Below are 27977 nucleotides of genomic sequence, written 5' to 3'. Positions count from 1 at the left end.
GCAGGCTCCATGCACTGGGAGCCCGATGTGGGATTCGATCCCGGGTCTCCAGGATCACACCCTGGGCCAAAGGCAGGCGCCAAACCGCTGCGCCACCTAGGGATCCCTGACAGAGAATGTTAAGTAGAATTGTACTTTGGTTTCTTTACCAGCCTTGAGAATAGATCTGTCACAGTCCAGAGTTTGTGCTTGAATCCAAGTATCTTTAACCACCACGATGATAAAAACCAGGCAGCTTTCTATTCATCTGTCCTCTGTCTATTGGCATAATAGGCAACATATAAGTTATGGGGTAGTGAAGAGTATTTTCAAAGCTGCTTTCAGATCATTTTTTAAAAATTTGAGTATTAGACTAAGATAGCTCTTTTTTTCCTTTCCTCTCTCTGTGCCTCCCCCACCCCCATCCCCCACCACCCCAATACTAGTATGCCTTATGTCTTTTTAAAAAAATATGGAGGGCAGCCCTGGTGGCCCAGCGGTTTAGCGCAGCCTTCAGCCCGGGGTGTGATCCTGGAGACCCAGGATCGAGTCCCATGTTGGGCTCCCTGCATGGAGCCTGCTTCTCCCTCTGCCTGTGTCTCTGCCTCTCTTTCTCTCTCTCTCTCTCTCTCTGTCTCTCATGAATAAATAAATAAAATCTTAAAAAAAAAAAGTGGACATTTTTCCATGATGGAAAAATTAATCTTTGTCTTAGTAATGTTATATCTTAAACATCTCAGTATTTAATAAAATAGAATATCAGAGAAGTATATAATACTATGACTATTAATGAAAGAAAAACCTTTTTGTGAGTCTTTTAAACATGTCTCTTTAATGTATTTTTTCTTCCACCTTTTAGATCTTGAGTCTGTTGATGAAGGATTGCTACAGTTTTGTGCCAATAAACTGAAATTACTCCATCTTTATGAGTCTGTCAGTCAGTTAAATTCCCTTGATTTTCATCCAAACACACCATTCTCAGATAATGTAAGTCCATTCCTCATTATACAGAATATTCTGATTATTTTTAATTTTTTAACTGATAGTAAAGAAGTAGAAAATTAAAGATTTTTATGAAGTGGAAAGGTGTATTTTCTTTACAAGACCTGCTGGTTCTCTGTGCCTTAGTATTTATATTAATTTTGCTATTATTGTTAATCCATCTTCACTATCCAAGAAACATTTGATTTCTTTGAACTCACTTTTTAAGGTTGCTTCTTACAACATAATGACAAGATTTGCCAATTAAAATATATTCAGCTTGCTGAAGTAGCAAAACTAATTTCTTTTAAAGAAAATTAAAAAGATTTTGCCAGACAGAAGAGACTGATTTTTCTGTGGTGGTGTTGTGAACAAACTCATATAGCTTGTTTTGTTGTCTACTACATAATAACATATTTTTTTAAAAAATTCTGTCTTGGGGCACTTGGGTAGCTCAGTGGTTGAGTGTCTGCCTTTGGCTCAGGTCATGATCCCAGTGTCCTGGAATTGAGTTCTGCATCAGACTGAGCCTGCTTCTCCCTCTGCCTATGTCTCTGCCTTTCTCTGTGTGTTTCTCATGAATAAAATATATATTTTTAAAAAAATTTTGTCTTACATCAAAGTGTTTAATTATAGTAATGTTCTGTGTTTTCATTCTGCAAAACACAAAAAAATGGCAGCACCTTATAATCTTCATTATAGTGCAGTATCACTCATTTTGGGGGCATGTGTACAAAATTCTTACTTTTCATACAAAGAAATAAAGTTTCCTTAATAGAGAATAAAGAGAAATGTAGTCCTCTCTTTTCCTCAGATAACTGTGTGACTATGGATGGGTTGCTTGCCCTTAGGGCCCATATCTTCCACTTATCTAAAGGAAAATCATTATTTCAGTGATTTTAGTGATTTGTCAAATCACTGATATTACTTATGAAAAGATATCTTGTGTATCTGAAATTTAATGGAAGTTTAAAGTGGAAACCTTTTATTTTAAATATATGTGAATACAAATTTTTAAACAGAGAAATGAAAGTTTTTCTCTCTGTATTGGAAACCACTTTATACATTCTAACATCTTTTTTATCCTTGGGATTATAGATGGATTTCATAAAGCATTTTAACAGTCTTCATATTATTCTGCAGTTGTCTTTAAACAAAGCCATTTTTCAGGATCTTTTTATTTTTCTTTCTACTTCAGCATTAGTAAAAAATCATTTCAAACAACAAGAAGGTTCAAGTTGACTGAATTATGTCTATAGGATTGCCTAGACATTTCATAGATTCTTTCATGCCTAATTGTTTCATAAGATCCAAACTTTCCTACTTTGCCAAAGAAGGTTAAATATATGCCATTAATAATCCCCTACAGAATTCATTTCAACTTGATATCCCCAACACAGCATGCAAAGATAAAAGAAAAATTAGAAAATTTAAAATATCAGTTGCCTGATTGTTCTTTTTTAAAACACTTTTTAAGATTAAAATTATATTTGCTGTGAATTCATTTAGATCCTTCAAAAAATGTACAGTCAGCTTCTAAGCTGAATGGCTAATCTTGTGCATATAAAACTAAAATTCAAGTCTGGAATTTTTGTTACTGTGGGGTTCATATAAGTTCATATAAGCTCCTATAAATTCAGTATAGCATTGAACTACTGGTGTGTGTTCATAGCAGTCTGCAGTTCACTACTTGTTTTTAAAAACAACAGCCTTGAGTAAATAAGTAAATGAAAGTTGCATTCTTAAGAGCAGGTTTATCGTGCAGCATGGGGGGAAGAAAGTTTTGCTTGCTATGGTGAATTTATGGTCTTTTAAGCGTGTTTGTGTGTGTGTGTGTGTGTGTGTGTGTGTGTGTGTGTGTTTACCCCTAATTTAGAAAAATAATAGTAATATCAGGAGACGTTTTTGCACATGTGGTCTGTAAAAATAGTTTGAAAGGCTGGCAGGATGTATCTGTGACTTTTCAATCTCTGTATCCCTGAGAGCCATATAGAGGATATATGTCTAAGATACAATGAGGCTTGATTTCCAGTATTTTTTATTGTATTGTGTTTATGCTGCTTAATAAATAAACATTGAATTTCAGATAGGCCTTTACTTAGTCACAAGAGTTGCAGTTGATACTCTTGCAGTTTTTTTCCTCATTGTAAATTTAATACAATTTTAGTAAAATCCAAACATTTTAGAAGAATATAGAGTATTCTCAATAAATTGTATAAAAATGGTACTCTTAGTAATATGTAGTGTTTCAAGGTTAGTTCAAGTTATTTAGCATTGAACTCATGAATTTGTGAGTAAAATTTTAAGCAGAGTACATTATACCTATCACGTAAATTAACAAGTCATCATTTGCTTATGTGCTTGCATTTCACTTGAGATGATGGGGTTGACTCCTATGGCAGAGTCATGGGAAGAGATATGATGTACTCAAAACTTTTTTTTTTTCCTATTTTTTTAAGGACTTGGCTGTGTTACTGAGGCTTGATGAAAAAGAACTGCTTAAACTCCAGGCATTACTAGAGAAGTACAAAGAGGAAAAAACCAGAACTACTACCGTCCGATTTTCTGATGATAAAGATGGTGTGTTGCCTGTAAAAACATTCCTGGAATATTTAGAATATGAGAAAGACACGATCAACATAAAGAAGATAAGTGAAGAAGAGTATGTGGCTTTAGGTAGGTGGAATGATAAACTGCTCTTTGAATCCTGCGTCTTCCAGAGGAAAGCCTGGGAAGAGTTTACAGCATCTCAAAGATTTAGTTTGTTTTAAAATTAACCTAAGAATTTAATGTATACTGAAAAGTTAATAAAAGATACTCTGGATATGTAGGCACTATGTCCTAAGTTTTATTGGCTGATACATATACTAAAGAGACAGTGTTAGATATGTAATGATTTGCTTTCTGCTTTAAAGTCAAGCAAAATTGAGACATTAATTTCTTTTTCTCTCATGCTGTTTTGCTTCTCTAGAGATCCTGATTCAGTTCAGGAAGAATGTTAGTCCAAATGATAAGTAATCATTGGTTAATGCATTTTGCTTTTGTTTTACTACTAGGCAGTTTCTTTTTTTGGAAGTGTTTGCATGGAGAAAGCTCTACCGAGGATATGTGTCACACTCTGGAGTCAGCTGGACTTAGCCCTCAGCTGTTGTTGGTAAGCTTTCTTGTTTTTGCACGTTCTTCATCCCTGCTCATGTCATCCAGAAGCGTCAGTCCTTTTTTTTTTTAAACCATTGTTTAAACCATATCATAGAACATATATGAAAACTTTCCAAAAGTGACCGAGGAAATTTATAATCACTATATTTAATTGAGTAATACTATTTTATTTTTCTGATTCCCTGTAAATTATAGCAGGCATATTCCATGGTCGGCCTAAAATTAATTTAAAATCTGACATGTATAGCAGATTATGATCATCAGTGAAAATGATCACATTAGAAGTAAAAAAGATCTTTAGGGAACAAAATCACCTTCCCCTTAGAGCAATATGGAATTGTTACCAAACATTCCCAATTTTGAATATAGGTTAGGTTTTAGTCTCTGTGCTATAATAAATGTAAAACAAAAGAATCACTCAGTAGAAAATGACAACACTAAATGTTTGCCCTTCTGCACAAGACAGGGGAGGTGAGCTTGCCGTCCTCCCTTCTCTTTAACCTAACCTCTCACATACTCACATACATATTCCATGTCCCCACTAACACCTTACATTTTGTTCAGGATCTGGGCAGTCTCCTCTGTGAGCTTGATGACTATGTTCATGTATTGTTTTAACTGAACATTTACATCCTTTAAAAACAAATTCCAAAAAATAAATAAATAAATAAACAAACAAATAAATAAATAAATAAAAACAAATTCCATTTTTTGTTACTTTATAGTATGTATGTCAGGAAGTAAGGCACTTAAAGATATACATAGGTTTTACATGGGTATTCATAACCAATTTATTTGTAATAGCCCCAAACTGCAAACTATACAAATATCCTTTGGTGAGTGAATGGCTAAACTGTGGTACACCTTTACCATGGAATACTCCTCAACAATAAAGAAGATTAACTATTGATTCACACAAACCTTGTGAATGAACCACAAGGAAAATACACTGATTAGAAAAATGCCCATCTTAGAAAGACATGTACTTGCATGATTCCATTTTTGTAACAGTCATGAAATAGCACTGTTCTAGAGATAGAGAAGAGGTTAGTGGTTGCCAACAGTGAGGGATGAGCAAGGGGAGTGATGGATTGGCTGTAAAGGGTTGACACAAGGGAGTCTTATGCTGCTGTACATAGTTGAGTGCTTGATCGTGGTGATCAAAAGCTACACATTTGATAGAATTGCATGCACACACACATGGGTGCATGTGTTACTGGTGAAATTTGAGTAAGCTCTGTGGATTTTACCAATGTTAATTTCTTGATTTTGGTATTGTGTAGGATGTCAGCATTAGGGGAGGCTGTCGAAAGGATGCGTGGGACTTTGTTGTGCATTTTTTTGTACCACTAGTGAATCTGTATTATAAAATAAAAAAAAGAGGCATATCTTATTCAGAGTTGAGTACAGAATACTTATTTTTACTTTGTGTTCAATAGCATCAATAAAATGCATTAGATCTGGGGTTCAAGAAACCTTGGGAAAAAATGAACCTCACATCTTACCTCAAGCCATACGTAAAGATTAACTCAAAATGGAACATAAATATAAGAGCTAAAACTATAGAACTTACAGAAGAAAACATAGGAGAAAGCTTGATTTGGGCAGAGATTTCAAGGGATGCAAAAAAGCATGAACATGAAAAAATATTGATCAATTACACTTCATCAAAATTTAAAACTTCTCTGTTTTAGAATTGTTAAGAAACTGAAAGGCAAACTCTTCCTTTAAAACTTACTTAACTTATTTAAATGAATTGAATATACATTAAGAAAGAATTTGTACCATTCAATAATAATACAGTAAGGAAAGCAAATGATTTGAACAGTCACATCACCAAAAAATATACATACAAATGGCAAATGGTCACCTGAAAGGTGATCAGCATCACTCGCTATTAGGAAAATACCACATAAAACCATAGTAATCTCTATCTCACGAAGGTGACTAAAATGAAGACTACTTATTAGTAGCATTAAGTGTTGAAGACGTGGAAATCAACTGTCACCACCGCTAATGGGAATGCCAACTAATGCAACTTTGGAAAATAGTTAAAAAGTTTCCGGGACACCTGGGTGGCTCAGTTGGTTAGGCATCTGCCTTTTGTTCAGGTCATGATCCCAGGGATTGAGTTCCATGTTGGGCTCCTTGCTCAGCAGGAAGTCTGCTTCTCCCTCTCCCTGCTCATGCTTTCTATCACTTGCTCTTGCTCTTTCTCTCTCAAATAAAAAAAAAAAAAAAATAAATAAATAAATAAATAAATAAATAACCTTTTAAAAAGTTTCTTATAACGCTGAACAGAGATTTACCATAAAATACAGCAATCTCAGTCCTAGGTATTTATCTATGAGGAATGAAAATATGTTCACAAAGATTTGGAATAAAATGTTAATAGCAGTTTTGTTCATTATAGCTCAAAGTGCAAACAGTCCATATACCTACCAACTGATAAGTGGATAAGTTGTGGTATATCCATACAGTGGAATGAACTGATATGCAAAGTAACTGTGTAATAAATAAATGAATGAATCTCAAAAACATCACACTAAGTGAAAAGATCCAGAAACAAGACTATCTACTGTATGATTTTAGTTGTATGAAATACTAGAATAAGCAAAAATATAGTGACAGAGCAGATGGGCTTTTGCTGGAAGATGAGGGTGGGACTGGCCTCAGGGAACTTCAGAAGGTGAAGATATGCTTTACTGTGTTTTTGGTGTTGGCTACCCAACTTAAAATGAGTGAATTTTATTGTAAACATGTATGTGTTGTAATAATGTGATATGTAGGAAATGTCACTATTTTAAATCTATAAAGCTGTGATCTTTATATATATTATTGTGCTATAGAATTTATAAAATGAGTTCTAATTTTAAATTCTTTTTAAAATTCTCTGACTCTGAGAGATTGTATTTCATGCATTCCAAATGAGTGGTCGCTTTTTCCTTTGCTTTTCTCAAATACTTTGTGGTTAGGTGTTTTTTTTTTTTTTCTTAAGTATTCTATCAATAGCTGAATGCTTTTAAGCAGTTGTGTAAGTTTTTAAAATCCTATTGAGTACAGAGAAATGCATTTTCACTGAAAGCATGTAATTAATAGCAATGAATCAGAAGGAAAGGGGAAACCCCTTCAAAAAAAAAAAAAAAAAAAGCTCAAGAATTAAAGTAAGGAATTGCATACAGGAGTGCCTGCGAGGGTCAGTGAGTTAAGTGACTGACTTGAGCTCAGGTCATGATCCTGTGGTCCTGGGATTGAGCTCTGAGTTGGGCTCTCTGCTTAGTGGAGAGCCTGCTTCTCCCTCTCCCTCTGCCTGTCCCCCCCCCCCCCCCCCCCCCCCGCTCCTGCTCTTGCTCTCTTTCTCTTTTGCTCGCTATCTCAAATAAAATATTTTTTAAAAAAAGAAAAATTGAATGTACAATAAGACAAGCTTTTTAAACAAGCCTGCTTGTTCATTTTGGTCATATTGATCAGAGAAAACAGCAGCTAGCACATTCAGGCTGTGACTAAGCTGCCTGGCCTTGGACAAATTAAGTGCAGGGGTTCCGTGTGCCCACTTAGTATGCATCTTGCTTACATCTTGCTGATTCCCAAAGCCGTTAGTGCCAGTGCCAAAATATTAACTGATGACATTTTTAAATTTAAGAATTTAAATTTAAATTTTAAATTTCAAATAGTTTTTTTTTTAAAGAATAAATGTCGGGATCCCTGGGTGGCGCAGCGGTTTGGCGCCTGCCTTTGGCCCAGGGCACGATCCTGGAGACCCGGGATCGAATCCCACGTCGGGCTCCTGGTGCATGGGGCCTGCTTCTCCCTCTGCCTATGTCTCTGCCTCTCTCTCTCTCTGTGTGTGACTATCATAAATAAAAATTTAAAAAAATAAATAAAATAAATAAAGAATAAATGTCTATTGTATTACATTAAAAGAGTAGTAGATTTTTTTTAGGAATTAGGCATATAAAAGTCATAAATAAAAGGTGTTAGGTCTTTCAGCAAAATATATTATTTGTGTTATAAAGACATTTGAAATGCTAATAATGTTCCTATTTTCTGAAATATTTAAATGGGGGTTTTATTGGAATTATGTTCGTGAAGAAACTTGCTATCTATTATCTAGTTTGTGTGTATATATTTTTTTAGGTTGTGTATATTGACAAATTTGGAGATAGTTCTAGATGTATTATGCCCACCGATTTTTCTGTAAAACTTACATTTGATTGTCAGTATTTTATTATATTGCAATTCACAGACAATAGCATGATAGTTTTTAAAATGTTTAAAACTATAATTACCTTCAGTGGAATTTTATCAAGTTTTAATTCTGTGTACAAAATAGACCTAATTTTCAGGAAAGACTAGAAAATAAGGCTCATTCAGAAAACTGACAAAATAAGTTTAAGTAGAGACAGGGCTAACAGATGTCTTCTTCATGTTCTGTCAGCATTTCTGCTGAATGGGGAGGATTAAAACATCTGGGATGTTAATATCACAGGAAGAGGAGGATACTTAGCAAAAAGTAAAGTTCATTAGAGATTAGAAATATCTACCAAGAACCTGAGGGATTTTCTGTTTCATTCTTACATATAGTTTTTACCAAGTCTTAGATACTGCTTGACTTAGAAAAGAGAAATTAACTAAATTTCCTCTCAAAGTTTCTCTTAATAAAAATCTAATACTCACATATCACCTGGTAATATGTCAATTTGTGACATTTATATGTAAAATAACATAGTATACATTTATAATATGAATATCCACACTAAATAATATGATGTGACATTCTTTGCTATTCTTTGAAAGGATATTTTATATTTACTACTTCTAGAGATTGCTATCTTCTGTATATTGTCTTTTTATGTTATGTATGTCTATATGTTTTTATATGGTATCTTATCTCTGTATTCTCTTTGATTATTTTTCTCTTTTTACCTTAAATTTTCCGGAAGCTTAAAAAACAATCTATTGCTTTTAAGTGATACTAAAATTATATCATTGTGTTCTGATGGCTCTCGTGGCATCCTCTGTTTCACACTGACTTTTTAGATGCTAACTGAAGCATAACTAATTAGATTTTTAAAGTTAATGAAAAACAAGGGGAACATCCACTAGGTTAAAAGCAAAGATTACCTTGCATCAGAGTTAGAAACAGGGCTGACAGAGAGAGATAGAAGGAGAGTTAAATAGAACAGGGTTTTTTGTTTCAGGATTTACTAAATAAAGGTGATGGTAGATAGGGGGAGTGGTTAGTTGGAGAGAAAAATAGAAGAGTTTATAGTATGAAGAGAGATTCAGGTCGTGGCATTTAATTTGTCTAAGTATGATTTAGTCTGCAGTAACCCTTTGGGTTGCGCATGTTTTGAGCATTTTGAAACTTTGTTGCTGGTGTAGAGATGAATCAAGCTTTGCAAGACATAAACCCATAGATGTGTTTAGAAACCTGGTGTGCTCTTAAAATATTCCTGGTCATATATTTTGTGCCTAAAATTAATCAGAATGAACCCAAAAGATAAATTCTACCTTCCCCCCTCATTTCCTTTTGATTTGTTTTCATAGCCCATGTGTGTTCAAAATACCAAGACAGGCTATTTTCCAATTGGTTTTGGAGTGTCTTTGTTGCCTATACAGGCAACTCATTTTTTAGCTTGCCTAGTAGTTACAAGTAGCAGTGTTGTGTGAGGTAAGGAGAAGGTCAAGAAGAGAAGAGGGAAATCACCTTGATAAGTAGATAAAGTCAGTCAAAATTTTGTGGACCACACAGGGTGTGTTGTGTGGCAAGTGGAATGAACGTGGTATAATATGACCCCATTTTTATCAAGCGGTGACCATCTCTCCCCCATGCCAGCCCCATAATGCTCTGTGTATAGCTGTACTTAGAAATACACAGACAAATATGAAAGCACGTCTTACACATATATTGTCTTACAAATCTACAAATTATGAAAGCACATGTTTGGTTTTAAAAAAACAGGTTTCTAAAAAAAAAAAATAAATAAATAAAAAATAAAAAAACAGGTTTCTGGATAGGATGAGATAGAAAGGAGGCTGACATAGGGACATAGAGGGTTAAACTGAAAAAGGATAATAGACTCCTTTTGAAAGTATATTTTTTACTTGTACATATTATACATACATGCCTATATATACAGGTACAGTTTTTTAAAGAGAAAAAAAACATGCATGTGAGAGTCAGGCACATCTTGGTTCAGACTTCAGTCCTGACTCATTAGCTATATGGTGCTGGGTAAGTTACTTTTCCTTTTCATCATTTGTAAAATCCGGGAGACCATCCCTGCCACAACGTTGTTGGGATTGACCAGGGTGATGCAAGTACTTCCATCTTCTGGCCTTTGGGTTGTTCTCCTAAGTTAATTTCCTTCACACACTACTTCAACTTCTACTTTTCTGAATTTTTGAAAACTATTTGTACTAATATATTTAAACTGGTAGTCAACCTTTTATTTTCAAGGTTTTTTTTTTCTTACATGAATGTCCTGCAGAATTAAAGTAACCACGCCTTTCATAAACACCCGTACTGACAGGTGTGATGCCATGCCATTCAACTTCTCATAATCCCAGAATTATCTATGTACACATTTTGTACATCTTAAAATATTTAAGAAGATATGTTTGTTCATAGGCATCTTAAAAGTCACTTATATTGACTTCGGTGTTTTTGCTTAAAATCTGTTTCTCATGACTTATTAGTGAGTTAAAAACTAGAATCTGATAGTTTACATATCTGTTCACCATTGCCAAGTCCACAGCACCTTGTGGCCAATGTCGAATAAGGTCCACAGCTCCAGATCCTTCCTTTCCTCCAATCAGCCGAGTGGCTTCTTGCCAATCTACAGCTAATTTAGGCTAACTTGGTAGTAATCTTTCTGGCAATATGCTCCCTAATCAAAGCTTAACCTAGAAGGCAGTACTTATCCCAAAGAAGAAATGGAAATGGTGGAATTTACATATCTGACAGATGATAAAGAATCTCTTAAGTAGACAGAGTACCTTGTTCTACCCCTCATGTTATGTGACGTAATAAGCAGCCCCTTATTTTTCACCCTGAAGGACGAAATCACTCATAAACACATGTGTTCTCTTGAAAATTACAACATTTTGTTTTTCTTATTACTGAGAATGACTTAAATTTAATTTCAGTCTCTGCTCCTGAGTGTTTGGCTTTCTAAGGAAAAGGATATTTTGGATAAACCACAATCTGTGTGCTGTCTTCATACAATGCTGTCCCTCCTAAGCAAGATGAAAGGTAACATGCTGGTGGATGTTGCAGTTCCGTGGGCCCTGAGATGCAGGCTGCTGCTCTTAGAGATGTAGATTATTATATGAAAAACCACATAAATGGGAGGGGAGGATACTTTCTGTTAGTAAAAGGAGTGTACACTACAGTGTCCAGAACATTTTTCTAGGGATCTTTTTAAAAATATTTAAAAATATTTCTATTAATATTTCTATTAATAAGTAGAAAGCTCTCAATGCATTCAAAGTATGCTTTATAAAAATTAAATTCATATTTCATCATCAAAAATAATGTGATACAGGCAGCCTGGGTGGCTTAGTGATTTAGCGCCGCCTTCAGCCCAGGGTGTGATCCTGGAGACCCGGGATCAAGTCCCATGTTGGGCTCCCTGTATGGAGCCTGCTTCTCCCTCTGCCTGTGTCTCTGCCTTTCTCTCTCTCTTTTTCTGTCTCTCATGAATAAATAAAATCTTTAAAAAAATGTGATATGAACAATGCATTATTATTTTTTATTTTTTTTAAAGATGTATTTATTCATGAGAGATGCAGAGAGAGAGAGAGAGAGAGAGGCAGAGGGAGAAGCAGGCTCCATGCAAGGAGCCTGACATGGGACTCGATTCCGGGTCTCCAGGATCAATCACATCCTGGACTGAAGGTGGCGCTAAACCGCTGAGCCACGGGGGCTGCCCTTTATTTATTTTTTTAGTAAGATTTTATTTATTTATTCATGAGAGAGACACAGAGAGAAAGAGTCAGAGACACAGGCAGAGAGAGAAGCAGGCTCCATGCAGGGAGCCCAATGCGGGACTTGATCCTGGGTCTCCAGGATCAGGCCCTGGGGTGAAGGCGGTGCTAAACCGCTGAGCCACCCGGGCTGCCTGAACAATGCATTTTTAATTCATTGAGGTAAATCATACGATCTTTGGTAGAGGTAATTTTTAAGATTCTTTTTGACCTCATTAGAATAATCTTTTATATTATATATAATATATATAGTCTGTTTTATTAGAACATTATTTAACATTTTATTAAAACATTCAATAGTAGTTTTCAGCAATGATGAAAATATTCCAGAGATTTAAAGTTGATTCAGAAGCAAGACAACACAACCTAAATAAATGGAATATAAATATTCTGATAAAAGAAGTTGTGGAAGGTGCTTGGGTGACTCGGTTAAGCGTCTGTCTGCCTTCTGCTCAGGTCATGATCCTGGAGTCGTAGGATCAAGCCCCATGTCAGGCTCCATGCTCAGCAGGGAGCCTGCTTCTCCCTCTCCCTCTGCCTCTTGTGCTTATGCTCTCTCTCTCTCTCTCTCTGTCAAATAAATAAAATCTTTTAAAAAGTTGTGAATTTCTTTTCTAATTCAGAAATATACAAGTATATCACTGAGATATTTAGTTTCAGTGTATGTTTAATGTTAAAGATTGAACAGAAAGAATTGACAAGTTGAGTTTCTTTAACTTTCTCTTTTTGCCTTTAGTGGCCATCGACGAGACCTGGGATTCCCAGTCTGTGTCCCCTTGGTGGCAGCAGATGCGCACAGCTTGTATTCAGTCTGAGAACAATGGCGCTGCCCTGTTGTCTGCACACGTTGGGCATTCCGTTGCCGCACAGATCTCAAACAGTATGACTGAGAAAAAAGTAAGTGAGAAAGGGGCGTACTTGTCCTTGGATAAGCTGGATTTGTACCTGCCCAGCCTGCTGAGGGGCTGCTTTGCCTTGCCTGGGGCTGCAGTGTCTTTGGTGTTATGGAACATCTCGAGTTTGAAATATGTGTCCAGCAGGTTCTCATTTGTCTTTTGCGGAGTGAGGAGTGCAGCCCTTAACTTGTTTATTCAGATGACATGCATATTTGAACTTTTCCATTACCTCGTACTTTTCATCTCGAGGGGAAAAGTACTGTAGTTGGAGGGCAGAGATGTGACTCTGCCAATGGCAGGTGATTTGTGGTAAGTCCCTTAAACATGAGCTTCCTGCTTCAGGTTCCTCATCTAAAGGAGGTCAGGGTTCCTCATCTGAAGGAGGCAGGTTAGACTGCATTATTTCTGAGGTACTCTGAAGTTCTGTATAGTTGTATTTATAGCCCTCCCCTTTTATAAACAAAAGTTGTTTTGGGCAAGTAGCGTTGAAGGATTCAAATAAAAGTTTCCTTTTGACCTTTTGCTTTGTGGTTTTCCCTCATCTCTTGAAGACTCAAATTTATTAAAAAAACAAACAAACAAAACAGACATCTCTTGTATCTCATGGTAGATCAAATAATTTTTTTCTAGAGGGATGTTGCATTTAATCAGATGAGTCACTGAAATAGGCCTGTAGAGATTCACTTAACATTGTGAATCTCAGTAGTATGTATGCTAAATTTAATATTACTGGCATAAGATGTTTATGATAATGGAGAGAAAAGAAATTTGAGGCACATTTTGTATATCGGTGGGTGCGTTCTCAAAAGTACACTACCAGCACTATCCCGGTACTGACAGAAAAAAACGTGGCCCTTGTCAAGGATGGCTCTGCACACTTGTCGAAGTACACACTGGGTGAATCAGGCGTTGCTGCAGGTCTTTCTGTAAATGTCCAGACTCTGTCACTGTTGCCCCCAAGTCAGTCATGTTCCATCCAGCTACGTAGTAATATTCGGGAATCTGCATCTGTGTGCTGCTGTGATGTATCCTTACTGTCCGTCAGCTTTCAAGTTAAAAGCTCATTTAAGTGAATGCTGATCCGGAATCTTTGCCAGAGTATCACCAGTACATTTTGTGTTAGTTTTCCCAGACAGTTTTGGGTGCTGATTCTGAGGCCCTCACTGATTCCTGGGAGGCCCTTTCTCTTGACACTGAGTATTGGAAGCTTCTGCTGAAACAGCTGGAGGATTGTCTCATACTTCAGACCCTACTTCACAGCAAAGCAAACACATCAACCTGCAAAGTGTCGTCGCTGCAGGCTGAGCCACTCCCAAGGCTTTCTGTCAAAAAGTTATTAGAAGGAGGAAAGGGTAAGCTGATGTTTATTTATTTGAGCATTGTGCCTATGTATCTGTATGTTATGGTGTGGGCATTTCTGGTAGTTTTTATAGAAATGATGCAAGAATAAGGAAAGAGAAATATATTCAGATTTAAAAAATTAACCCACCACATATTTCTTCTCAGTCAACCTTCTCAGAGTTTTATCTCGTTGGTCCCCTGCTCAGGAATCCCCACTACTTCCTCTGCCTTAGAAAATTAGCCATTCTCAAAGAGTGGTCAAGAGGACCTCAAGAGCCCTCCCTTTCCCGACTTCATGTCTGTGGGAGGCTAGATTTTCCCCCTGTGCTGCAACCAGAACAGATCACAGTAGATGGAATGCAGAAGTTGATTGGAGAGGGGGGCGCCTGGGTGGCTCAGGCCATTAAACTTCTGACTCTTGATTTTGACTCAGGTCATGACTCAGGTTGTGAGCCCTGCGTCTGGTTCCACACTCAATGGAGAGTCTGCTTGGGATTCTGTCTCCCTCTTCCTCTGCCCCTCCCCTCCACCCTGCAAGCTCTTGCACTCTCTCTTTCTCTCTCAAATACATAAATCTTAAAAAAATAATAATCTGATTGGAGAATCCAGTTATAAGGAAAACAAAGAGGTTTGCAAAGATGTAGTGTTATTCCTCTCACTATATGTCTTTTCTTGCTTTGGGATATAGAGTTATTTTCATAAAATGTTACTACCATGTAATAGGTTTATCATTTGTATTTAAAATGAATTAATAAAAATATTTTAAATTTTCTGTTTTGATTTCTAATACCATAAATATCAAAAATATGATCCATAAGCTAAAGTTCTTCATCAGTAATTTTTAAGAGTTTAAGGAGATCGCGAGACTAGAGAACTTCTGGAACAAATATAAACACCTTCTGTAAGAACTTTTCGCTTTGAGTCCAACCCATTTTTCCATTTCTTGCTTGTTGCTTGATTATGGTTTGAATGAAGCATCTGTGATTTCCCGTGTCTGGATCTGAGCCTTCCCCCCCAACCCACCTGTCTCATGCTGGATTCTAAATTGTACTTACTCCCCATTCAAGGCCTAGCTCAAAAGCTACCTCCTCCAAGAAACTGCTCATGATCCATTAGCTGCAAATTTTCTCTTCTTCCTAATTTCCACAGAACTTTATACTTCTGTGATTTATTACTGTTTACTGTCCTGGAATCATTGTGTTTCTGTGCTTATATCCTGCACAACTGTAAGCATCTTAAATTTTTAGTTGTCCTTATGTTACTTTCTTTTTACCAGCAGCTCTGTCAGTCATTTGATACTGGAATGTCTGTATTCCTGGATTTATAAATACCCATATATTTATAGATTTTTATATAGTTAACTTGTTTTCTCATTCTTTTTTTTTTTAAATTTTTTTTAATTTTTATTTATTTATGATAGTCACAGAGAGAGAGAGAGAGAGAGAGGCAGAGACACAGGCAGAGGGAGAAGCAGGCTCCATGCACCGGGAGCCCGATGTGGGATTCGATCCCGGGTCTCCAGGATCGCGCCCTGGGCCAAAGGCAGGCACCAAACCGCTGTGCCACCCAGGGATCCCTGTTTTCTCATTCTTTATAAGATTTGTAAGCTTTGGCCTGAGAGGCAGGCTTTAGGAGATGCTCTCAAGGAACATAGGCTGTGGATGCCATCTTGGCCTTGTCTCAGTTTGCCAGTATAACCAGAAAGAACTTAGACACTTGTATGGAACCCTGATTTTGGTGACTGCCACCCAGGGGACACCTCCAGATCACCCGGCTCTGGTGACCAGTGGGGCTTATGCTTGCGGTCTCACAGGATTATATAGATTTACATACTTTTTAAAAGCTGATGCCTGATAGGGCACCTGGGTGGTATAGTCAGTTCAGCATCTGACTCTTGGTTTTGGCTCAGGTCTTGATCTCAGGGTTGTGAAATCAAGCCCCATATTGAGCTCTGTGCTCAGCCTGGAGTTTGCTTGAGATTCTCTCTCTCTCTGCCCCTCTCACTTGTGTTCTCTCTGTCTCTCTTTCAAATAAATAAATCTTTTAAAAAACAACAACTGGTGCTTGAGGGTTCTGGCTTTCTGGCAGCCTGAATCAGGTTGTTAAGATCCTCCCTTATAGGACACTGGCAGGTCTTGGCATAGCCTCAGCTCCTGGGAACTATTAAAAATATACTGGGTAGCTTGGATAAGCCCAGAGGTTTGAGAGACAACCAAGAGCCAAGGCAGGATTGAATGACAAGTTGCATCTCCTACACAAGGCCACTCCTTCGAGACTGGGGGAGGTGGGTTCCATCTGCTGTGTAGAAACCAACATAGAGCTTCAAGAAAAAGAAAGAAATAGAGAAATAGGTTGCAGTGAAAGAACAAAATAAAACTTGAGAAGAGGGGTGGAAAAAAACAAACCTTAATCAAATGGAGATGAGTCATTTACCTGATAAAAAGTTCCATGTTATGGTCATAAAAATGCTCACCAAACTGGAGAGAAAAATGGATGAAAACAGTGATAACTTCAAGGAGATGGAAAATAAAGGAAAGGACCAAGTAGACATCACAGAGCTGAAGAATACAATCCCTAAACTCAGTATCCCCCAGAGGGTTTCAGCAGCAGACTCGGTGAAGCAGAAGAAAGGACCAGTGAACTCAAAGATGGGGGTGTAGAACTCACCCAGTCAGACTGTTACAGAGGTAAGTTGTTATATCTAAGCTCATGGTAAGCACACAGCAACAACCTTTAGTAAATGTGCAAAAGGGAGGGAGGACTATAAGCACACCACCAAAGAAAGTTATCAAACCACAGAGGAAGAGAGCAAGAAGAATAAAGGAAGAAAGGAACTGTGAAAACAGAAAACAATTAGCATGGCAACAAGCAGACACCAATCAGTAATTAATTATAAATGTGCTAAATTCTCCAGTCAAAAGACAGAATGTGGCTGAATGGGTAAAAAAAAAAACCTACATACATGCTGCCTTGAGACTCACTTTAGATGAGTCAACACACACAGACTGAAATTGAAAGGATGGGAAAAGATACTCCATGTGAATGAGAACCTTTTTCTTTTTTTTTAAGTTTAAATAAGTTTTTTTTTTAAAGGCCTGTGAAAAATTCTGAATTGTAAATCCTACACTCCATGGTGCCACCTGCTGATAGGGTAGGACTGTCACTGTGACATTAAACCTAAGTAACAGAATTGAGGGCTTGATTCTGGAATGGAAACAACCAAATGATTTGCGAGTCAAACCTAAGAAATTGGAGTACCCAGCTCACTGCTATCATTTATTATCACTGATAATTGTGATTTCACTGTGAAGTGTTCTTTTTGTAGAAAGGTTTATATTGAGTCAAAATAGGAAGAAAGACTAGGTTTTGGTAAATTACAGAAGAATGTATAATTTATTTTAGGTAATAAACAGAACTCTTTGTCTTGAGTGTTTTTCAGTTTACATTTATAATTTTTTGACAAACACGAGGTAGCACCATGGTTCTTAGACATGGCTAAATTTTGCCCTTAAGTATTCCATGTAGGCAAATTAGTTGACTATTAAAAGTAATATGTTGCCCTAAAAACCCTAGAAAGGTCATGCTAATCAGTCTATTTCAATTATATTTAAATGAAAGTGTTTTAGGGGTGCCTGGGTGGCTCAGTCCATTAAGCATCTGCCTTCAGCATGGTTCTGGGATCTAGACCCAATGTCTGAGTTCCCTGCTCAGTGGGGAGTCTGCTTCTCCCTCTCCCTATCCCCCTTCCCATGCTTATGCACTCACTCTTGCTTGCTCACTCTTGCTCACTCTCTTAAATAAAATCTTAAAAAAAAAAAATGAAAGTGTTTTGAAGATGTATTATTCATCCTTTCATCTGTGTCTGGTACAATACGTTTTGGATTTGTGGACAATGATACTATGTGGTGAACAGACAAATCTATACACTTGTATTTATCTAATAATTTATAGGAGTATAGAGATGCTTTTAGGTATCAGGTATCTCACTTGCCCTCACTGTCTTTGGTAAACACTGTAAATTTTCATTTTCTTTCTTGTCTCCAAACTGTAGGTGGCATTGCAGACAGTGTAGCCAAGTGGATATTTAAACAGGACTTCAGCCCTGCAATATTAAAACTGGCTAATAAGGAAAGAGATGCAGAAAACCCAGATGAACCCAAAGAAGGTATTAACAGAGGTTTATTTGAGGTGTCAGAGGTGGAGATGAACCTAGGAGCTATACCAGGTAATACATAAACATGGAGAAATATGGAATCAGAGCAGAGGAGAGGTGGCTGAGTCTTTGTTAAAGAAAGAATAACAAATATATTGCTCTCTTGTGGCTTTCAGACTTGCTGCATTTAGCCTATAAACAGTTTCCTTGTAGCCTTGAGCTAGACGTGCTACATGCACATTGCTGTTGGGAGTATGTTGTTCAGTGGAATAAAGATCCAGAGGTAAGATTCTTGCTCTTTCTTTCATTTTAATTCTGTGGTTGTGCTCATGCTGTGCATATGTGGGACTGTTTGATTCAGGAACTTACTGTAAACACTGGACTTTCCCCCTTTGGGATACCTCTGTTCTAGGAGATGTGCTAGGCCTTTTTCTTGCATTCTCTCTCATGATCCTCACCGAGAACATGTGAGGTGTGGATATTGTTACGAGGAGAACACTAGGCTCAGAAAAGTTCAGTTCTATGCCCAAAGGCACATTGCTAAGTCAGGGTTTGGACCAGGATTTAAGTGTAGGTTTCTCTGTGGTTAAAGACACTGTGTTTTGTCCTACTCCTGGTTAGGTTATGGTAAGTATATTTTTTATTTACTTTTGAATTCCTACATGAGATGGCATATACTAGAAGGTTTTTAATATGATAGTTATCATGATAAAAGGGTAAAGATCCCAATGTAAACTTAGTGTCTGCTTCTTTAGATATATATCCCTGTGTGTGTTCATCACTTCTCTTAGGTTTGCCTCAGAAAAATCAAGAAAGCCACGTTGTGTACAAGGCTGACTCTAGTCCAGGATTAGCCTAACTGCCCTTCCAGCTCTGTGCTGGGGCATGATTTTCTGCTGCTTTTCTCTCCAGGACATTCATAGTCTGCAGCAGAATAGGGAGAAGGGCCCTGGAATTTGTGACAGGAGACCTGAAATTTGTGACAAGTGTCTGCGTTTGGGCCAGTCACTGAATCTCTGAACCTGTTTGTTTCTCCCTCAACCTATTTAAAATGAAGGTGTCAATCCTTCAGGATTGATGCCAGGATCAAGTAAAATGTAAAAACAGGATTATAGTCCTCTTTGCCAATAAGTCCTTCACTTAGGTCTCCCTGGTCAGTGCTCTGGTGAATTATCCCTCTCAAAGCAAAATACTTTATCGTCCTTATGTCAAGTTACATGTCTCACTAATGAACTAATTCACACTAATACAATAATGATACTTTTCCTCCAAAAAGAATGTCTTTAATATGTAATCACTTACATATTAAAGGAAAATATTTTTTAATATAAAATGCTTTAAACAAAGGAATGGTTTTTGATCAATTAAATGTTAACCAAAAAGTGATGTTAGGACAGGGGACCCTCTTGATGCCCCTTGAGTCACCCTCTTCAGTAGCCCACTCTGCAGCCAGATGGTAATTATGTTGGGGCTCTCTACTTAAATGGAAAATTTTTCCTACATGAGAAAACAATGTTAGGGCTATAATAAGGACAAAATAATTTCTAAAATCTGGATAAATTAATTCCAGATTCAGGTCTAACAAAGTGCTATGTAAGAGGAAAACTCGGTTTTACATCATTTGTTATTAACCAAAGGCAGCCTACAGACACAGAGAGCCACATCGCCTCTCCTCACTAGCTGTATGACCTCTGGGACACTTCTGAATCCTTTGTTCTTGATTTTCTACTAAAAGTAAATCAGGACTCTAGCTGTCTTATAAAGTTGTAGCAGTTTATAGAGAAAATGCATGTATCGTGCCTGACATTTTGATTAATGTTATCATTGTCAATTGAAATTGTTTACATTTCAAATAAGTGGTCATTTTTCTTTCTTTTCTTGTTAATTCTCCTTGCTCCATCCAACCCCTACCCCGGTTCCACCATTTTTCACACACAGCTTCATTAGGATCAAAACACTTGAAATCGCCTTTGGAAAATTGCTAACACCAGGATATATTAGCAGAGGTGACATGTTTGATGTTTGTACAGCCTATAAAATTATTTAGGAACTCTCTGGGTAATCTCATCAGTTTTACATGCTATATTTGAGTGTTAATATGTAAGCAACTACCTTGATTAGAAGGAGTTGAATTTCTGACATCCTCTCTGATCATGTTTCCCATCATTGCTTTAGTTTTTTTCCTTGGCACCTATCACTAATCTACTATATATTTAGCTCCCTTGGTAGAATGTAACCTTAGTGAGGGCTAGGATTTGGGTCTCTGTTCATTACAGTATCTCTGGTGCCTCAAATAGCCTGGTGCATAGTAGTTGCTCAATAACTATTTGTTGAATAATGAATGAATGATATTTGTGAAGAAGTAAACTCACCATTTTCACATCTGTGTGAAATTCAAGTATTTATTAGACAAAATATTGCTGTTATGTACAAGCCACAGTAAATTTTGATTCTAGATGTCAGCATATATGACCTGGGGGTTTCTAGGTATCAGTCATCATATAGGTAATGTGAATTTAAGAGAGACCATTGATACTATCCTATGAAAAATCATCTCTTACCTAATACTTCCATGTTCTTATCACCACATTCTTCGACAGCTTCATGCAGAAATTTATGTAAAAAGTCCCCATTTGTATTGGAAACATCTGTTAAATGATACCTCTTCTTTTCTCTCTCTCTTTTTTTCTCCCTCTATGTAAGGAAGCACGTTTTTTCGTTAGGTCGATAGAACACTTGAAGCACATTCTTAACGCACATGTTCAGAATGGTAAGTAAATAGATGCTAAAACATAGCTGGTGGGGACCAAAGAAGCAGGAATCTTTAAGTTCACATTCTGTTCAGTTTTTATTTGATGGTCCTACCATCCAACACATAACTGTGTATGTGTATTGTGACATGCAAAGCACTGGCTCTTTTAATCACTTGGAAAAATGCTATGCAGAAGGGGATGAGAGGGGAGAAGTAAGGAGAATATTAGACATAAACCACTGATTTTCTGTTTTGGTCACAGGTAGATAAGGAAAAGAGGCTATGGGCTTCTCAGGACTGAAGTTGCTGATGAAAAAGTTTGGTAGCCAAGAGCCTAACAAACTACCTAGTACTTCTTTTAAGTCCCTGTAACGTGGGGACTACTGATGTCTCCTTGACAAAATGTCACAAATTGTTATGGAAAAATTGTAAACAGGCTCCTGGGTCCATTAAATAGATAGATGGGTTTCCCTGGAAGAATGAATGGAGGAGCTTGGCACGAGCCTAGTTATTTTACTAAGTGGTGAAACTAGATGTTGAGCGACATAAGACAGAGGTATCAAGTTGGTGTCTGCGTGATGAATTTTGGGGAAGCTACTCATTTATTCTTTACCAGTACTAGTACTACCTTCTCACAGGTGGTATGATTCAAATTGGAGAAATTCTAAAATATTTCTCTCATTTTATGTGACGAGAACTTGAAAATTTTATTTATTCATCTCTTAGATCTTACCTTCTTCTTAGGAGGAAAAAAGAAGATTTAAAGTGACTCATTTGGAAAATATGGTCTAGAGAATTCTATCCTTAGTTGATAATTTAAAATTAAGCCACTACTAACTTCAGGCTAGTATTTCTTTAAGTAAGAACTTACCCGTTTGTACAGTGAGTCAGCCTCCTGGCCTCCCCACAGCCTCTGAGGCCCTCACCCCTAGATACAGAAGCAGCCACCTGGGTAGTACTGACCACATGGGAAATGTCATGTTTAAGCTGCCTAACTGACAGCACTTTCAGAAATGTTGATGCCATGGTTTATTGAGTATAGAAGTATATAGCATATATTTCTTGTTTGGTTTTTATATTTTTAGTGTTTTAATACTTCCTTATATGTCACTTTAGTTGGTGGTTACATAGGTAAAAATTGATTTTGGGCATTGGGTTGTTTCTCTTGTTTGGCTATTTTGAATAAAGCTGTTCTCAACACTCATCTTTGTGTTCCTTTAGACAGTAGAATTGCTGGGTCATATGGTAGACATGTAGTTAGCTTTAGAAGATAAGTCCAAACAGGTGGTTTACCAAGTGGTTTCCAAGTGGTTTACCGCTTTCTGATGCCCCCAGCAATCTATGAGCATTCCAGTGGTTTCCTTATCTTCTCCAACACTTGGTGCCATCTATTAAAAAAAAAATTTTTTTTTTAGTCTTTGTGTTGGTTGTGTATTGAAATTTCTTTGTGATTTTAATTTGTATTTCTCCCATAACTAATTATATAATTATCTTTACACTTACTGGCCATTTAGATATCATCTTACACAGCTCAGTTCTAATTATCATTGAAGATAAAGGTTTTTATTACTTTATAAATATTACATAAGCTGAGTGAAGTAAGTCAATTGGAGAAGGACAAACATTATATGTTCTCATTCATTTGGGGAATATAAATAATAGTGAAAGGGAAAATAAGGGAAGGGAGAAGAAATGTGTGGGAAATATCAGAAAGGGAGACAGAACATAAAGACTGCTAACTCTGGGAAACGAACTAGGGGTGGTAGAAGGGGAGGAGGGCAGGGGGTGGGAGTGAATGGGTGACGGGCACTGGGTGTTATTCTGTATGTTAGTAAATTGAACACCAATAAAAAAAAAAAAAAAAAAAAAAAAAAAAAAATAAATATTACATAAGATGTAAGAAACGATATCTACATAAATAGCCCATATAGTTTTATAAGTTTAAGGAAGACAGTAATTTGTTAAGAATGATAAAATCAGAAACAGACAAGCCTTCTATTTACTACTTTTACTTGCCATCTAGGCATTGCTCTGATGATGTGGAATACGTTCTTGGTTAAAAGGTTTTCTGCTGCTACATACTTGATGGATAAGGTAATTTTAAATTTCATGTACGTGTTTATTTTGTTTCCTTGATTATTGATACTAGAGTATTTACAGTGGGCCTTGTTAGACTATTTTTTATTTGATATTACATTTTACTAATGCTCAGTTAAATGTCGTGCCTAGTGCTGGCATTTTGATGACCTGGAGAAGAACCTTCCAGATCCTTGAGAGTACTGTACTTTAAAAGCCTCTAAGCAAAGAGAGTAGGACTCATGGTTGCTTGAGGGAAGGAGTTGCACCTTATTTTTAATTAAAGTGTACAGATGTACAATTTACTCTTCAATCTTTGGATGTAGGATCAAGGTATTTTCTTTGAATGGGGTCAGCTGCCATCCTACTTTTAAGTTTTCCTATGTAAAGCTCACCCCAAAGGCCTTGCATATGATTTCTAGATCCCAGTTCTTTAAAGTTGTGATGCAGTCTGAGTGCAAAATCTTTAGATTTTAAAATTTATGCTCTCATCTTTGTAGTTGCTTCCTCTGCATCTAATCCAGTAGAGCTAGGAGTCAGCTACTCTGTATGTCTTTAAAGCATGCAACCTAGTATAACAACTCCCTTTTTTCCTCACATTTTATCAGTTACTTAAGTTACATAATTAGAATATTACATATTAAAACCAGCCTAAATAGCTTTAGGGACAAACATAGCATGTGGGCATAGAACTCAGCTGATGGGAGCGGCAGCTGCGAGCTTGCTGGGTGCCCTGGGCCCCATCAGTGTGTTCCCAGGCCAGTCAAGAATGTAGGTTTATCTGGCATCAGTTACGTGGATGTCAGGAGAGTTATCACTACAATTACAACACGTTCTTTCAAATGTACAGTGACAGACATTCCTAAACCCTGAGCCACACTACATTCAGACCCCTTGGGCCACAGCTCCACTGAAAATGCTTTCTTTGCTGTTATTGGTAACAGGTTTTATAGTGAAACCTGATTTTTCTTGTGTGCTCACCTTCCTTGCCCGCTTAAATGTTTCTTTTTTTCCAACTTGCTCCTTGGGGCCTTTCTGATACTGCTCTGTCCTCCTTTACGTCTGACTGTCGCTCTTTTGGGAGAACAATAGTGCGAAGCCTTTTGCATGTATGTTACCATTGAGTTTTATAGTATTCTCACATCAGCGGTCACATTTGAGCCCCACAACTTGGATTTGAATTTAAACTGTCCTGAATAGGAGGCAGAGAGTTTTGATGATCCATTCGATAAATATTTATTGTAAGGATCTCTTATGTGCCAAGGACTGTGCTAAGTCCTGTGGTTACAGAGCTAAAAGTCTCAGCCCCTGCCCTCCAAGAACTCCCAGTCCAAAAGATAAATAGGGTGCTTCAGAGACTGAGAAGAGGAGGTAAATAAATAACAAGTCAAAGGGAAGGCTTCTGAGCTGAATCTTGGAGGACAGGTATATATGAAGCAGTGGGTGAGAAGAAATCATATTCCAGCCGAATACATGTTTGATGCAGAGCTGCCGGTAGGTTGGTGTGCTGGAGGACGGGCTGTAGGAAGGAGCTCCGGGGAGCAGAGCGTGAAGCATTTCCCATGCGGGCTGTGGATTTGGGGTTTTCTAACAATCTGTGTAAACTGCTTAGCCTAGGGTCTGGCACATCTGGTGAGGGCTCAGTAAGTGGTAGCTGTTCTTTTATCTGGAAGACACTGGGGCAGTTTTAAGCAGAAGACTGGTATGTTCAGATTTGCATTTTAAAAGATGATTCTTTTAAAATGGTGAAATATGTGGGGGTTGGGATGGGCTGAGTTTGGTTGTTTGAAGGCCACTGCAGTGACCTCAGGGAGGTAATGAGGCAGGGGCCTGGGTACTGGAGCCCCGTCTCCCCTGATTTATCACTGCCTCCTGGGAATTCTTATCAAGTGACGTACCTTCCATCTCCCACTTACTACCCTCTCTAAAGTATACAGTAGAACTTACTAAGTACTTACTGAATCGAGAAAATCAGCCAGTTTTCTGAGTCAGGAATATAACTTCTGTCTGCATTAGATTGTTTTTCCCCTCCTTGTGACCGTTTAGAATTATTGTGTATCTTTATCAACAAGCAAAATTCTTAGCTCCTCTTTATTCAGAACCTTGAGTTTGGTTCTGGGTTTTAAGGCAACAAGTCGTTTGATTGTACAAAGTGAGGACCAAATTTTTAGAGGGTTTCTTAAAATTTAATTCAAAAATAAGTTTTGCAAAAGGATTACTTGTGAGCCCAGTGACATATTTTTCATAATATAGTTTTAAGCTCCACTACAAAGTTAATTGCATTTTGTTATAAATGAGTAGAACCAACATTTATTTATAGGTGAGTTTGTATTTTTTGTTTGCTTACTTTTTACTTTCTGTGCCATAGTACCATAGTAATGCCTTTTTATTTAAACTGTTAAATAAATATAGTATTTTATATCCTGTTTTCTTAGGTTGGAAAATCACCAAAGGATAGGTTATGCCGAAGGGTAAGTGAATCTCCCATAACTAGAGGTACAGCTGTTCATCTTGCACTTTGCATAGAAAACCTTGTCTCGGGCATGCGCTAATTGTGTTCCTTTGTAAAAACAGGATGTGGGGATGAGTGACACAGCAATGACATCTTTCCTTGGCTCCTGCTTGGATCTTCTTCAAACTTTAATGGAGGTAAAAGAGGTATATTTTCATTCTGAACTGCCTCTGAGGTATTAAATGTTTTTAAAATCTTTGGACTTAGGAAAGGAGTATAGAAAGAAGTTTTTTTCATTTATTCATTTCTAAGTTTTGACTTAGGCTCCCCAAATAGTGTTTTCTTACAAAAAAGTTAGATTTGATTTTTTTGTTGTTGTAATTTGGGAGAGAAAAGGGCTTTGCACTTCCCTGCTTGTAAGCTGTTAAGGTATTTATTTTGCAAGCTGTCGTTTCTCCGATTCTGAACACGATTCTCTGTTCTCCACACGTGTAGGCCGATGTGAGCAGGGATGAAATGCAAGTGCCTGTCCTGGACACGGAGGATGCGTGGCTCTCTGTCGAAGGACCGATCTCCATAGTGGAACTGGCCCTCGAACAGAAACACATCCACTACCCTCTGGTGGAGCACCATTCTGTCCTGTGTTCCATCCTGTATGCGGTTATGAGGTTTTCTCTGAAGACTGTGAAGCCACTTTCACTCTTTGATAGTAAGGTAAGTGCCCGAAGGACTTCCGAGCCATCTCGCCGCTGAGGGATTAGCAGGCGCAGGCAGGACAATAAGCAGGACTGTCTTGTTCAATAGAAGTTGCTCAGTACTTCTGTGACGTGTCGGGGGTCACCCGCTGTGGGGCGCTCTGCTCGCTGTCCCTGGCCTGTAGCTCTGGCTCACCTTCACTGTTCTGGTTCCGTCATTTTGCCCTAGCAGCTGTCTGCCATTCTCCTTCTGCATCTTCTTGGACAGACTCATTTACTCCCTCTTGTGTATCTGCAGGCCTCACCTGTTAACTAAATTCGAACCGTATATATATTTTTTAAGATTTGTTTATTAGAGAGAGAGCGTGTGCACATGAGCACAAGCAGGAAGGACAGAGGGAGAGAGAGGATCTCAAGCAGACTGTTCTGAGCGCAGAGCCCAGTGCAGGCTCCGACTCACAGTCATGAGATCATGACATGAGCCAACATCGAGAGTCAGACGTTTAACCTGCTGCCCCACCCAGGCGCCCCTGCGGCGCCTATTTCTACTGAATGCCTCTTAGGATGTGCTCTGCGGCTTCAGACACCCCTTACCTGGCATACACCTCCACCCCTCGCCCCCACCTGCCCTTGACCTAAACTGCGGTTCCTCCTGAACCCCTAGGGGGCTGGTGCTCACTGTGGGCCCCAGCCTCAGGTGCAAAGCCGTGAGGTGCCCTAACTCACTTCCCTTCGGGCCCCCCATCGGCTGTCAGTCATTCTTGTCACCTCTTCCTTACATCCTATCTGTCCCTCCCTCTCCATCACTAGGGCTCTAGTCTGTTTAAGGAAAAACCAAAATGAAGTGCCTGGCTCAGTACTCCCCTCAACAAGGGGGTTTGTGAAGCCAGAACACAGCCAGAATTGGACAAGCCTGTGGTGCCACCAGCCTCAGTGCCTCTCACGCTGAGGGGCCTGAGACCATTGGCGACTCCCACGCACACAGAGGCAGTGCACTTGGGCTAGTGAGGCGAACCCCAGCTCTGCCGTCTACCAGCCTCAGCTTTCTTATTCAGAGGCGCTCATTCCAGGGCCTATCCTAGGGTTGTTGTGAGGGTAAGTGACATATGCACATGAAGTGCTTGGCACCGTGTGCAGTGTAGTAAATGATAAATGGTGCTTCACATGTGCATGCATCTCCCCCACCCCAAAGGCCGTGTAGAGCTAGACCCTTAGAATAACTTAGACCGCTGCATGGGAACTATAGAGTCACAGACTGTGTGTGGGTCAGTATGTGCAAAAAAAATTTTTTTTAAATTTTTATTTATTTATGATAGTCACACAGAGAGAGAGAGAGAGAGAGAGAGAGAGGCAGAGACGTAGGCAGAGGGAGAAGCAGGCTCCATGCACCGGGAGCCCGACATGGGATTCGATCCCGAGTCTCCAGGATCGCGCCCTGGGCCAAAGGCAGGCGCCAAACTGCTGCGCCACCCAGGGATCCCCCAAAACTTTTTTTTAAAAG

At 38.2% G+C, this 27977-nt stretch overlaps 1 protein-coding gene across 4 annotated transcripts in view; it reads left to right on the top strand.

Annotated features, from left to right (window-relative positions):
* The window catches only part of RAB3GAP2 (RAB3 GTPase activating non-catalytic protein subunit 2), a 100482-nt gene that overhangs the window by 65641 nt on the left and 6864 nt on the right, over nt 1-27977 (top strand). For 2 of the 4 annotated variants that reach the window (XR_005385717.1, XM_038586170.1), the window contains exons 19-31: nt 839-966; nt 3420-3636; nt 4017-4114; nt 11272-11377; nt 12848-13008; nt 14131-14359; nt 18400-18573; nt 18678-18784; nt 21205-21271; nt 23277-23347; nt 25765-25800; nt 25904-25987; nt 26277-26495. Coding sequence is in view for 3 of the 4 variants with exons in the window: in XM_038586170.1 (XP_038442098.1) it covers nt 839-966; nt 3420-3636; nt 4017-4114; nt 11272-11377; nt 12848-13008; nt 14131-14359; nt 18400-18573; nt 18678-18784; nt 21205-21271; nt 23277-23347; nt 25765-25800; nt 25904-25987; nt 26277-26495 (1697 nt within the window). In the remaining variant the exon portion in view is untranslated. The remainder of the gene's footprint in view (nt 1-838; nt 967-3419; nt 3637-4016; nt 4115-11271; nt 11378-12847; nt 13009-14130; nt 14360-18399; nt 18574-18677; nt 18785-21204; nt 21272-23276; nt 23348-25764; nt 25801-25903; nt 25988-26276; nt 26496-27977) is intronic. The other 2 variants (XM_038586172.1, XM_038586171.1) reach the window with 2 other exon arrangements.

Source organism: Canis lupus, chromosome 38 (assembly GCF_011100685.1).
Source record: "Canis lupus familiaris isolate Mischka breed German Shepherd chromosome 38, alternate assembly UU_Cfam_GSD_1.0, whole genome shotgun sequence".
NCBI lineage: Eukaryota > Metazoa > Chordata > Mammalia > Carnivora > Canidae > Canis > Canis lupus.
The sequence above is the reverse complement of the archived record's forward strand: the minus strand, read 5'-3'. Positions and strand labels throughout refer to the sequence as shown.